This window comes from Cordyceps fumosorosea (assembly GCF_001636725.1).
Source record: "Cordyceps fumosorosea ARSEF 2679 chromosome Unknown scaffold_31, whole genome shotgun sequence".
NCBI lineage: Eukaryota > Fungi > Ascomycota > Sordariomycetes > Hypocreales > Cordycipitaceae > Cordyceps > Cordyceps fumosorosea.
In genome coordinates this window covers 77,268-90,034 of record NW_017387331.1, presented here as the reverse complement: position 1 = coordinate 90,034, position 12,767 = coordinate 77,268, and the positions used below count along the sequence as shown (strand labels likewise).

The window sequence follows — 12,767 nt, the reverse complement described above, 5'->3', positions numbered from 1 at the left end:
GTAGACCAACCTGTCGGTCACTGTCTGACCCATGATTCCATCCCATGGCCACTGTACTACCTCCAGTACCGACATCGACAGCGATGCAGCACAGCTTGCTGGAGACAAATAATCATCTGATGGCCATAACGAATACGTCTCCCTCTTGATCTAATTTCCAATCTGCGCTTCCCCTGCCTCCACGCCGCCTTGCCTTGGACCCCCATCGACCGCCACCTCCCGCGCAAACTTGGCACCTAGTTGGCACCAGTTGGCAGCGCCCTTCCCTGCCTCATCTCCTGACCGACCCCTGGACTCCGTCCCACTCAACAACGCCTCGCCTGCTTTACACCTGCGCCTTTCCCTCACCCACAGTCGACGATCTGCCAGTCTTACTGCCAAAGCACGCATTGGGTCGACGTTACAAATCCAATCCGCTCACATCCCCCCTCCCCAGCCCATACTGCCACTACTGCTCACATATTACGACTCGCCCCTAACTCTCTCGATACATACCGCCGTTCCATCTTCCTCTGCGCGCCTGCGCCTGTTTCCCGTATACGCCGCAACCCCCGACAGACAGGTCAAAGCCTCTCGCTGGCGCACTGGCCTGTCCCTCCTTGCTGCGTTTGCCAGTTCACTTTGCAAATCACGAATAAACCATTCCGCACAATCATCGATTCTCCCTCTTCGATCCTCATGCCGACCCTCCTCCACGCACGAGCAGTCTAACCTCGAGCCGTTTGCCTCCCACCCGTCCAGCTTGCGCGCCCCGCCCCTGAGCGCTGCCCTCGCTGCTGAGCCCGCCACCAAGCTCTGTTGCCATCACCCGCCATTGGCAATCCATCGGCCCTGCCTACCCGGCCCCCGGCCCTGATTCGCAATCATGACTGCCGTCGTTGACGAGTACCTCGATGGCGCGCTTGATACTGACGAGGTCTTTCCCTGCAGAGGCTGCGGAGAGGTTCGTATTCTCTCGCCGTCGCGCGCCGCCACGTCAACCACCCCCCAAGCTAACGAACGCTCTACCGCAGATTCTCGAAGAAGGCAAAGCTTTTGAGTTGGGTAAGTTTGTGCTCGGCTCCGAGTCCTCACATACCGCTGAGCCGCCACCCGCGTATCCAATTCCATACTGACCCTCAATTCTCTCTAGCTAACCAACGATGGCATCTCGACTGCTTCCGCTGCCACTCCTGCGGCACCCTCCTCGACTCCGACGCCAACCTCCTCCTCCTAGGCGATGGCTCCCTCGTCTGTAACAACTGTACATACACATGCAATGCCTGCGGTAACAAGATCGAGGACCTCGCCATCTTAACAGGCGATCAGGCCTTTTGCTCTACCTGCTTCCGTTGCCGAAACTGCAAACGCAAAATCGAAAACCTGCGTTATGCACGCACATCACAGGGGATCTTCTGTATGGGGTGCCATGAAACTCTCATAGCCCGTCGTCGGAAACGCTCCAAAGCGAACGCGGCAAAAGCGAGGGACAAGGAGGACGCCGTGATCACGGACAAGTCCCTGCCTGCTCTACCTCCCGAGATCACACCCACAGACCAGGGAGAGGCCGACTCCGACAACGCTGTGACCACATCCCCACGACAGAATACTACACCTCGCATCAACAGCAACCCCAGAGCCGCTCCCATTCCCGCCAGGTCCCCAGAACGTCCTTCAGTAGACGGCGCTAGCAATGCCAATGCTGCTGGCAAGGAGACACTGACTTTACCATCCAGCACCTACAGGAGAAATAGAAACTCCGCCATTCTCCCAAGCGGCCATGGCAGCAATCAGAATGACTCTGACGGCTTCTACATTTCTGTCGCTTTGGATCCCACGCCGAACGGCTCTGCCAAGGCCTCCCCGGCTCCGGACCCCAACAACGATGTCTCATCCCGAAACAATAAGGCGTCCTCCGAGAGACGTGGTGAATCTGCTGCCTCTCCTCACATTGCATTTCAAGAAAAGGGTCGTCAGCAGTCTGCGGACCACATTACGCAGGCCATGGCCCCTTCGCGTAAGCTGTCCAAGACTGACAAGGAAAGGAATAAGCCTTCCAAGGGCTCGCCCGACACCGATGAAATCAGAACGCCCGAGGCTCCTCGTAGCAAGCGTTTGCAGACCTCCAGAACAAACAGCTCACAGTCTACCGATACCAAGCAACCGACCCTTCCGCCACGACCTCGTGCCTCCCACGAGGCCCGGTCGCCCGACGACGACGCTACCGCGTCCTCTCAAGACGTCAACTCAAAGCCTTCGCGGTCGGGCCCCGGCTTAGCCATTGCCCGCAAGGAGCTACCGCCGTCTGCCAATAGAACTCGTGAGCCCTTAACCACCCTCCGCAACATCCACTCAACTAACACGCACTGCAGTCGGACCTGCCGCGAACGTGGTCGAGAAGCCTGTTCCCAATGAAAGCTACATGCAGCCACGAACCGCGCCCGTGCCGCCGGGTTCTAGAGGCTCCGTTGGTGCCAAAGATGATGGTCAGTCTCCCAAAGTATCGCCGAAACTACCCAGATGGAGCAGCGGTGCCGATTTCACCCTGGACGAGGACATGGCTAGAATACTTGGGACCGATGAAGGTTCATCCTCGCTCTTGCGCCGGGTTTCTAACGCGGTCCGACATGGTCGTACAGGCAGCATCGAGTCTAGTCACAACCCGAGGCAGAGCCACACGCGAAGCATAAGCGAGACGACCCGATCTACTGTCTCGCCCCGTTGGTCACGAGCCCAGCACCCCGACGACGGTCACAGCCACGATATCAGCAGCCCTGTATCCCTGGCCAAGGCCGATGATTCGGCCATGCTTAAGCGCCAGCTTCGAAATTCGGAGCAGCGCGTTGCGGAGCTTGAGCGACAGTTCAATACAGAAAAGGACTTGCAGACCCTTGACAAGAAGCTTGTCGAAAAGCGCAAGACTGTTTCTGTTCTGGATACTCAGGCAGAAATCATGATACGTCAACTCGAAGTTCTTGCTGGCTATGTGGAGAAGGCTAAAGAAACCAAGGCGCCAATCGATGTTCAGGAGCTTGAGGACTCTGCCATCAAGGATTTTGTCAAAAAGTTGGAGCGGGTCAAGGCGACAATGTCGTCCGAGATTGCCTCGCTGCATGAGCGGCGCGACAAGCTTCTTGAAGAGAAGCACCAGGCCATAGCCGACCGCGACAGGGCCCTGATGGAATTCGAGCAGCTTTCCTCCAAGAACGCCCAGCTTGCCGACATGAACAACGAGATGACGCACCAGATTCAAGAACGATTCAAGTCTCAAGTCGGTGACTTGCGTTCGCCGTCCAGTGGTCTTGGCATCTACGGTCAACGCGGTGCTGCCAGCTCCAACGCCAACCTCGATGCAGCAAGCATGACCACTGGTGCTACGCTCGTGCCTGCCGACGAGGAGCACATCGTCGAAACTGGCCCTACTGTGGTACAGGTGCGCAAGGGCCAAGTGAAGAAGTTCAACTGGAAGAAGGGTTCCAAGACGATGGCGCAGAACGTTGCCAAGGGTGTCAACCGTGCTGTTGTTGCTTTCCAACAGAACGAGCGCGAGCGCCCCGGTCAAATGGGTGGACAGCCCGGTGGCTTGACTACTGATAACATTGGTCTACCTTACAACATGACAGTCACACAAGCAGATCTGACTCCCGCGGCTGTTGCGGGACCTGCTGGCCTCAACGCTGCCAACAAGCAACAAGGCTTTGGTTTCTTTGGCAAGAAGACCGCCGTGCCCAAATCGGTTTCCGCCAACACGGTCTCAACCCCGCTCGCGGCCGAGCCTCCGTCAGTCTTGTTTGGCTCGGAGCTTACTGAGCGTGCCGAGTATGAGCGCCGACAAATACCTAGCGTCGTCACTCGCTGTATCGAAGAGGTCGAGTTGCGTGGTATGGATCAAGAGGGCATCTACCGCAAGACTGGTGGCAACTCTCAAATCAACCAAATCAAGGAAGGGTTCGAGAAGAACGAAAACTTTGATATTTCCGACCCAGACCTGGATATTACAGCAGTCACAAGTGTGCTAAAGCAGTACTTCCGCAAGCTTCCAATGCCACTGTTGACGTTTGACGTATATGACCGCGTATTGGAATCAAATGGTATGTTGATACTGCTTGGTGATGGAGTTACAATGTGCTAACAAATTACAGCTGTACCGGAAGAGACTGAGCGCTGCGCGCAGCTGCGCAAGACATTCGACTCGATGCCCCAGAGCCACCGCGACTGTCTCGAGTTTCTCATGTTCCATCTGCAGCGCGTGGCTCATCGCGAGCCCGAAAACCTCATGTCGCCCAAGAATCTGGCAGTTGTATTTGCGCCCACCATTATGCGAGACCTGAGCATTGAGCGAGAAATGACCGACATGCATGCCAAGAATATTGCTGTACAGTTTGTTATCGAGAACAGCCACATCATATTCGAGGATGCCTGATTGGAGAGTGGGCATACCAAAATATAAAAAGGAAAAAGATGGTATAGAAACAAGATGGAGACGTTCAGCGATGGATGACTTGTGAATTTATTGTCATTTCATTTCGTGAAAAATGCAAAGGATGAGGGTAAGGTTTGGGGGAGTTATTTTGCGCGCCACGAGTCTGGCAACTCGGATCTAGCTTGGGCTCTTTTACTCTGTTTGAGATTTCCCGTTTTGTTGTGTGTTGGGCTCATTTGCGATTTCTTCACCAAGTGTGTTCTGTTTTTTGAGCTTTCCTTTTCTACAGAGAGACAAATATCCCCCGTTTTTGTCCTGATTTTTATTTGCAACGAGAGAGATGGAGACGGCGTCGGGATTTTTCGTCCCCGTCGTCTTGCTATCTGAGAAGAAAAAAAAAACAAATATGCATATCTAGCATAGGTCATGTTGCGACTATGTCCCTCCCCCACTGCCAGGGAGAGGGCTGTACAGCTCGTTAAATTGATATCCAAGTTCTTTACAACTTTACACATGTATGCTCTGTTGGGGCGGACAAGTAGGCTCGAGCGGTTGGTTGAACTCTTCCGTACCAACTGCCCCTTGATCCTGTTCTCATCTCGCAAGACGTTGGAAGAAGTGATTGCTTGCCTGCTTTAGCTGTGCCAGCGGCAAATGTGTGCCACTATATAGAGATATATTGGCCGTTCTTAGTGGTGCGGGTTGAGCGCACCCTCATGGCTTCTGTTGATCGTTGATGCCTTGGTTTGCCCTTGTGTTGGTTGCGACGGGGCGCGGGCTCGTCGCGTCAACGCTGACGCCAAAACCATGCTCTCGAAGCATTGCTTTGAAATGCACCATGAGAGAAAAGAAAGCGGTCGACACATTATCCCGTCGTACCTTGACAGCCGCCCGTTTGTCGGTACCTGCGTGATCGTATTCCACCGTTTTGTAAATAGGCTCCATTTGTTCTTCCTTGGGCCTGTTGAAAGCTGCGTCCAGCTGTTGATGCCTGATACTCGTTTGGCTCGGATACATCCGCGAATCATTGCTGCCGCCCGCCTTTGCTTGGCCAAGAAGATTCCCGGACCCGTCTCGGAGCCAGCAGGGCCAACGCTGAAGGGTGCATCCATCCCGGGTCCCTCCCCGAGATGCAAAATTGCGAGAAAATTCCTCGCTGGCGCTTTGAAGTGATTGAGATGGGGCGCCGCCAGCTAGCCACGTCTGGCCAGTCTATAGAGTTTAACCCGGTTAGTCAACCAACTATTCTCTGGCGGATTCGGTCTGTTGGCTTCCATGGGGCTCCGGGTCATTGTTCGTTTCCGCATGCTGGCTCTCAGGAAGCTCAGGAGTGCTGCTCCTTTCCGGCTCTTGACTTTGAGGAGTCTCCGCGCCGTCGCTAGTCTCGGCCTCCTGGCTTCTATCCGGCTCAGGGCCATCACTCGTCTCTGCCTGTCGTCCCCGGCTCCTAGGCGTCTTCGGGGCGGCGACGCGCCGGCGCAGGCCCTGCTGGTACAGCATCCTCCGGATGACCCACTGGCTGAACCTCCCATCGAGGAAGCTCTTCGACAGCTCCTGGTAGGACATCTGCATGGCCGCCTTGCTCGAGGCCATGTACGCCAGCAGGGCGTCGACCTCGGCGGGCGTCATCGACTGCGGCCGGCCGGAGCGGTGCAGGGGAACGGCGGTCTGGGCGCGGATGGCGTACTTGACCTGCCGCATCGTGTCGCCGGTGATGCGGCTGATCTGGGCCGGCCCCATGTGCGCGTCAAAGTGCAGGACGCGGATTCGCTGGCGCTGTTCTTGGGTGAGGTGCTTCGAGCTGGAAGCCATCCTGGGGTTATTTGCCACCCGCGGCGGCGGCGGCGGCGGCGGCTGGCTCATGGTGGTTTGAGAGAGAGTTGTACTGAAACTAGCCATGGTAGAGTGACGTCGAGGGCGACAAGGAGAGAGGTTACAGGTATAGTCCGCTTAGTAATATTTCGTTTGACACGGGGCGCAAGACCTTCGCTCTGCATTCGTAGGTTCGAGTCTTCTCGTCTGGTAAGCAAGCGCTGTGCTCACGAAATGCGGCGCCTCGCTTGTAGCAGTGAAAGCCGGGCATGTGCCTGAAACGGTCTGGCAAAATCGTACCTGCAAGGTCAGAGGGCTGGCTACCTTGTCACGGAGGTGGATGGCCGGAGATGCGCCGGGGCCCGGTTTCATGACATCCAGGAGATCCGAACAAACGCCAGGTTTGGCTTGAAAAAAGCACACGAGACGATCGGTTTATGCAGGTGGAGAGCGATGTTGAAGTTCCAAAACCATAACTCGCCGACGGACCGCGATGGGTCGACCCTAGACACCATCTCTGTTGTGCCATCTTTGCACAACATTGCTGCCAGGGTATTTTCTTGCATAGCCGAATGAACACATGAGCGGCTAACACACTTCCTTTCTGCTTTGGTTACTCTTCTTATACTGATGCATAAAAAATAAGATAGGAACAGAACTTCGTCTTTGCTTGGTCACAATCTCATCCCGCGCACAAAAAGAGCCCATACCATTGCACCCAACAAGAAAGAGCTTGACATGATTCATCCTCCTCCGCGCATAAGAGAACGGCCCCTCGCTAATAATAAAGATGGTGCTCGCCAAGTACTCCATGAATGTGGCTACCATTCCCACAAGCTGCACCAACCAACCGCTGGCGTTTCTCGGCTCGCCTGCAGGAACTCCAACGCCGCAAATAACGCGGTCATTCTTCGGCGATGGTGAGTCTCTCCTACAGTGCCCTGACACTTCTGCCGAACCCCCCTTGCGGACCTTCCATGCTCCCTTCCGATGCCGCTCCTGCTGGCCATCCATGCCAAACCCGCCGTCTGAGAGCTGTCGTCCTTAAAGTTCGAGTTTGATCTGGGCGCGTCTCGATCTAGCTAGCAACTTTCTCGACAGAAAAAGACGACGAGATCTTATATGCCGCGAGACGTAACATATCTTCTTGCAAAGCACCATGTGAGTGGTGGTGAGATTACGAGTAGATGGGTGCTCGGGCTGGCCGAGAAGCCGAGAGCCTTGAGCAACGACCTAGACAGGCACCAGAGAGGGCGCAAGGCGCCCCAGATGATGATTCGCGGCCGCAATGCTTACCTCCGTTACCCAGTATTACTATCCATAATCGTCGTACGTTGACATCCTGGCATCGTTCCATCAGGTCCACCTGCACAGCGAACCCTTCTCAAGTCAACAACGTCTGTGCAGCACAGGAAGCCGGAACAATCATCTCGCCTTCTCGAAGACAGTTACGTCTTCTCGAAGCTGGCACAAAACCCTGAATCAGATGTCTTGTATCTACAAGGACCATAAACCGGCCTTGCCGCCGGAGCCAGCCGCCGCGCGATCCGCGCGACAGCACAGGGACACTGTGTGAATCGAGCGTGCATGGCGTCCGCTGCCAACTGACAATCAATGGAAGTGTACAGGGGTCCTCAACTCTCATACACTTAGCTAGGGCTAGACCCATAAGCTTAATCCATCAATGTCGCTGTCACAGCACTAGGCGCGGGTAGAATCCCGAAAATACTCGGTGCACTGCTTCTGTCGTCTGATCCCAATTCAAGCGTTGGAGTTGGATCAAGCTTGGTCCTGCAATGCGGGATCCGCGGCAGGAAAGAGGAGACTTGAAGTTACGTTACAAAGCCCCGGGAATCTGTTCCACGACTCAGAAACTGTCTTATTTTGAGGCGCAGTTTCCATGCGAATACCGCCACCAGCCTTGAAAGCACGCAGCGGATGCTACGGATGGCTCAGCCTTGTGGGCTGCCATTACGCGATCTTTCCGCGGTCGTCGCGGCAGAGCGGTCAACGTAGTGCCCTAATATATTTACTTGCTTCGCCTCAACGACTCATGCAAGGGAGAAAGACCCGGCGGATGGGGTTTCTTCCTGAGTCTGTTTGAGATGTATTGCTGTACTGTGTATTCCATTACGTCTTATGCAATGCTCCTTGCCCAAGAGAGCTTTGAGATGCCCCACGATTTCTTCACGTCTCCATCTTGGCAGGCAAGGGCAATGAGGCTTGACGGAGTCGTGTCGTCTGATTCAAACCCCGATGCTATAGAATGGCAACGTGAGCTAATAAAGCATAGAAATTCCGATATTATGCAGAATACACGTTATCAATCAGTTGCGAAGACATGTATTTAACCAAGCCCTTCCCTCCTACGACAGCACCACCATCATCAACACAGACAACTTCCCACCCAACAACACTTCGCACGCAACACTCTTTTTGTACTTTCTCAACTCGCCAACATGCAGTTCCAAACCTTACTTGTCTCCGTCTTCCTCGGCCTCGCCGTCGCCGCGCCCCAGGACATCGCCTTCCCCCAGGAGCCGCAGGACGGGGAGAAGACTTGCCAGTACGGCACGGCCATCCCCGGCCCGAAGGGGACCTTTTGCATCTCAACCAAGGGCTTCAACTTTGGCGCCCCCGGATGCAAGTTCCCGGTGAGTTGCCCCCCCCCCCTTTTTCAAGAGTTGCAGAGTTAGCTGACTTGAGCTCCCCAACAATAGACCTGCAACAAGATGGGCGGCTGCGGCTGGCACCTCGGCGCCGACAACTGCCTGGAGTGCGACTGCGAGTGAGAGAGCGAGAGAGAGAGCCGGCGCGGCTGGGCTCTTCTTCTCCGGGGCTGATCTTCTAGGTTCAGACCCCCGGAGAGACTCTGTCATACAACTGTAAATGGATGCCGGAGAGCGTTGAGCTACTTGCTAGGCCGGAGTGTCCGTGGCACCTGGGGGCTTCTTTTACCTAGGAAATAGTGATATTGACTCTCTTGAATAAACTGATACATCCACCCATGGTTCCTTCGATACACAATCCTACTATCCTTAATCCTAGGGCATAGAGCAAGCCCGCTTGCTAGGTGGTTGGCGGTGCCTTCGCATCCTCAGCGCTGCTTGTCCGCCGACCTTGCATGGCTTCATCTCCTCCAGGTGGCTACCTCCCAACACTTTCTACCAAGATTCAAGGTGGTGAAGATCTTAGTCGGAGGAATATTCCACAGCACCACCGCCCCCCGCCCCCGTGCATCTGCTGTAGCCCTACTCAGTTCTTTAACCCTTTCCGCTGGCTGATCGCCGTTGTCGTTTTCTGCGTCCCCCGTTGGCCTCGGCATCGCTCGGCTTCTGGATCATGACATCAGGGGACCTAAGCCTCTTGGCCTGTCCCATGTTGGCCTCGGAATCGCTCCCGTTCGCCCCGGCACCGCACAGCTTCTTCTTCTCGGCATAGCGCAGCTTATTGATGATGGGACTGGGGCACTTCTGCCGTCTGGCTCGCTGGAGAGGGGTTTCGCCGCAAGAGTCTCCCGCATCGGCTTGGACTCTTGGATCCGCCAGCAGTATCGTTAGGACTTCCTGGCACTCGGCTTCAACTGCGAGGTGAAGAGCGGTCAGGCCATACTCCTCGCGCGCATTGACTGAGACTCTTGAATCCATCAGCAGCAGCATTACGACTTCCTTACACTTGGCATCAACCGCAAGGTGAAGAGCGGTCTTTTCGCGCTTGTTGCTTGCATCGACATGAACTCTTGGATCCGCCAGCAGCAGCTCTACCACGTCTGGGCGGTTGGCTCGAGCCGCAACGTGAAGAGCGGTGTTCTCCCCGCCGTCGCCTAGATTGACCTCTATCCCCTCGGCGCCGAGTAAGAGCTTAACGGACTGGCGGTGGCCCTCCTTAGCTGCACGGTGCAGTGGTGCTTCTCTTTTAGAGCAATGCTCGCCGCCTAGATCATTCACGTCGATCTTTCCGGTGTCGAGCAACAGCTTGACGCCTTCCCAGCTGTGGGACTAGGCGGCTATGAGTATAGGCGTGTGACCAATCGCATCGACGGTGCTCAGGTTTACTTTGTCCGTCCGGATGAGTATTTCCGCTGTCGACCAACTTCCATGGTGTATCAAGAGATGTAATGGCGTTCTTCCCCATTCATCTCGCTCGTCCACGTTGACTTTTCCCGTGCTGATGAGCGACTGGACGAGGTCATCTTTCCCACTTTGCCAGGCCGCGGCGAACAGCGTTCGACCCATGTCGTCTTTGGCGTTGATGTCGATCTTTTCCAGCTTGAGTAAATGTTCCAGGTTTCCCCGGAGGCCCTCCGCCGCTTCCTGCAATAGAAAGTAGTTATAGGTGCCCAATTCTTTTAGGTCCAGCCCCTGCGCTTCCACGCGCTCTAAAACGGCGTCGATGAGTGAGATGCTCCCAGATCGTGCAGCACGACCGAGTGCACAGAGCAGCGGCTTCTTTCCAGACTTGTCCACATAGTATTCGGCAAGCAGAAGTCTCACTATCTTCTCCCTGCGAGTCCATAGGTATTGTGATGCTACCCAGAGTGCACAGCCGAGACCCTTTTTGCAGTACTGAAGCGCCTTCTTGACACCCGCCTCTTGGCCGTTCATTGATGCATAAAAAAGTGCCTTTGTTGGCAATGAGAGGGCGCGCTTGGGTTTGATGTCATTCCACCGGCCGTATTCACCATAAACAGGCCATAGATCGTCGTCGCTGCACTGCTCGCAGAAGATAATAGGCTGAATGAGATGCTGCAGCTTCTGGTTGGTTCTCGCTAGTCGACTCAGATCCGGGTAGCCAGGGAACTTGTCGGACTTTTTGGCTTTTCTGGGGTTGAGGTTATAGAGCTCATTAATAATCAGTTCAAGAACTTCGGTAGGAAGGTCGCTCAGTCGCGCCATTTTCTCTCGAATCTCCCGAATAGCCCGTGATGGAATTAGTGCGAGCCCCCGCGTGTTGGTTCCGGCTAGTTGACTCGAGGACTTACTCAGAGACTGAATTCTTTCTAGCAGTCGTTGGAGAATGTTTGAGTAGGTGATCGGCTAGTAGTGTCTGAAATGATGTCGTTTAGAAATTATGTATTGAAAAGCATGATTGCAGCAGTCGGTGGCCACCTTTTATAGTCGTGCCCGTCCTTAACATGACGACAAAGATAGCCGCTAGTGCTACATTTTGAAGTTGCAAGCTTTCCCTTTATATCGCACTTTGCACGACAAGTCTTGTCGCTGTGAAACTGCCCTGGTCATCCTCGCTGCCAGCTGCTCTTTTACCGGGCGCTTAAGGCTGGTCCTGAGAGCTGTTGCGCAAGCACAAGCTGCTTTGGTCCAGCCAGCGTCGACCGCACGAAAGCAGTGACCTAGATAACGGCTAGGCATGAGAGGGCACGAGTAGACATCGGCGGTTATTTCACTCATCTATTCAAAGTGGCCAAGGTCGTCGTCGTGGTCGTCGTACGTTGCCAATTTACATTTGAACACTGTGTTTCAAGTCCTACTGCGCGCGTGGATAGTCAGTGGCACACGTCACCGGTCGCTTTCTTGTTGGCATTAGAGAGAGTATACCATGCAATGTACCTATTTTCTAAACTGCCTAATAGGTCAAGGTATCCTACATAATGGCAGCACTATCCTCTATTAATGCGTTCCTAGCACTATTGGCCTAGTAAACCGCACTAGAGCCACAGTGCAGCCGACGCTGGTACCCCCACGGCCTGTCCGTCTCTATGCCGTTAATCTTCCACACTGGCACGCCGTTAATAAAGAAAAAACGATAGCACACGGTCACGCGGTTAAGCTGTAGGGCTGAGTTAGTAACGTCGGCCACCTACTTCTAAGCCACACCCCCTTTTAAGCCACCTATTATTAATATAAGGCATAATATAAAAGCTTTATAATAAATATAATTAAAATTTAGAATATATAAAAGTTATATTAATTAATAACTAAGAAGCTAGAAAATTAATCTATAGTTAATTTAATAATTAAATATATAATATTACTAGTTAATTATATATTAAGCTACTATTATATATTTTTAACCTCTATAACTTAAAGGAATAATTTATTAGGATCTATAATAACTATTTAACGTTTTTTAGGCCTAATTGTTACGAACGCTGCTGCATCAATGCGGGGCTGGGCCGGACCGCCGGGGTAGGCACGCCCACAGCCTAGTTGGCACATGAGGTCACGTGATGGCTCATTGGATCATTGAGATGATCCAGCTACGCAGGATCATTGGGATAGTTAGATGAGCCTCATGAGCCAGCTTACAGTAGAGAGATAGACGGGTACTTAAGGAGGAGGTATTCCCATAGTTAGGTAGTCTAGATCTCTACTGATCAATCTAAGCAATAGTTCTACTATTGGGAGTAATCTCCTAAACGTGACTCAAGCTACGATACTGCTCATCTGCACCTGGGGTGCATTCAACCTGACTCACTTCCTAAGAAACAGATTTACTGTGGATTAGAGAAGAGCCACCGTTACACTAATAAGCTTAATTTTAGCTTTAAGCTATTAGATTTAGCCCTCTATAAGTATTATTCTAGCTTATTAGA

The 12,767-nt window shown here is 53.6% G+C and overlaps 4 protein-coding genes across 4 annotated transcripts; 2 read left to right on the top strand and 2 right to left on the bottom strand.

Annotated features, from left to right (window-relative positions):
• Positions 1 to 865: 865 nt before the first annotated feature.
• Positions 866 to 4,402, top strand: ISF_08498 (Rho GTPase activator Rga; the record flags this gene model as incomplete). Its single annotated transcript, XM_018852101.1, has 5 exons — positions 866 to 943; positions 1,014 to 1,044; positions 1,133 to 2,299; positions 2,352 to 4,070; positions 4,122 to 4,402. 5 exons carry the CDS (start codon positions 866 to 868, stop codon positions 4,400 to 4,402), a joined length of 3,276 nt encoding a protein of 1,091 aa, XP_018700701.1.
• A 1,242-nt stretch (positions 4,403 to 5,644) lies between these two features.
• On the bottom strand, positions 5,645 to 6,301 carry ISF_08497 (transposase; the record flags this gene model as incomplete). Its single annotated transcript, XM_018852100.1, has 1 exon — positions 5,645 to 6,301. The coding sequence occupies one exon, from the start codon at positions 6,299 to 6,301 to the stop codon at positions 5,645 to 5,647; it is 657 nt and encodes a 218-aa protein (XP_018700700.1).
• A 2,372-nt stretch (positions 6,302 to 8,673) lies between these two features.
• On the top strand, positions 8,674 to 9,006 carry ISF_08496 (hypothetical protein; the record flags this gene model as incomplete). The annotated part of the gene is made up of 2 exons (XM_018852099.1): positions 8,674 to 8,868; positions 8,935 to 9,006. 2 exons carry the CDS (start codon positions 8,674 to 8,676, stop codon positions 9,004 to 9,006), a joined length of 267 nt encoding a protein of 88 aa, XP_018700699.1.
• A 471-nt stretch (positions 9,007 to 9,477) lies between these two features.
• ISF_08495 (Ankyrin repeat-containing domain protein) lies at positions 9,478 to 11,109 on the bottom strand (the record flags this gene model as incomplete). The annotated part of the gene is made up of 2 exons (XM_018852098.1): positions 9,478 to 10,212; positions 10,270 to 11,109. The coding sequence occupies 2 exons, from the start codon at positions 11,107 to 11,109 to the stop codon at positions 9,478 to 9,480; spliced, it is 1,575 nt and encodes a 524-aa protein (XP_018700698.1).
• Positions 11,110 to 12,767: the final 1,658 nt, after the last annotated feature.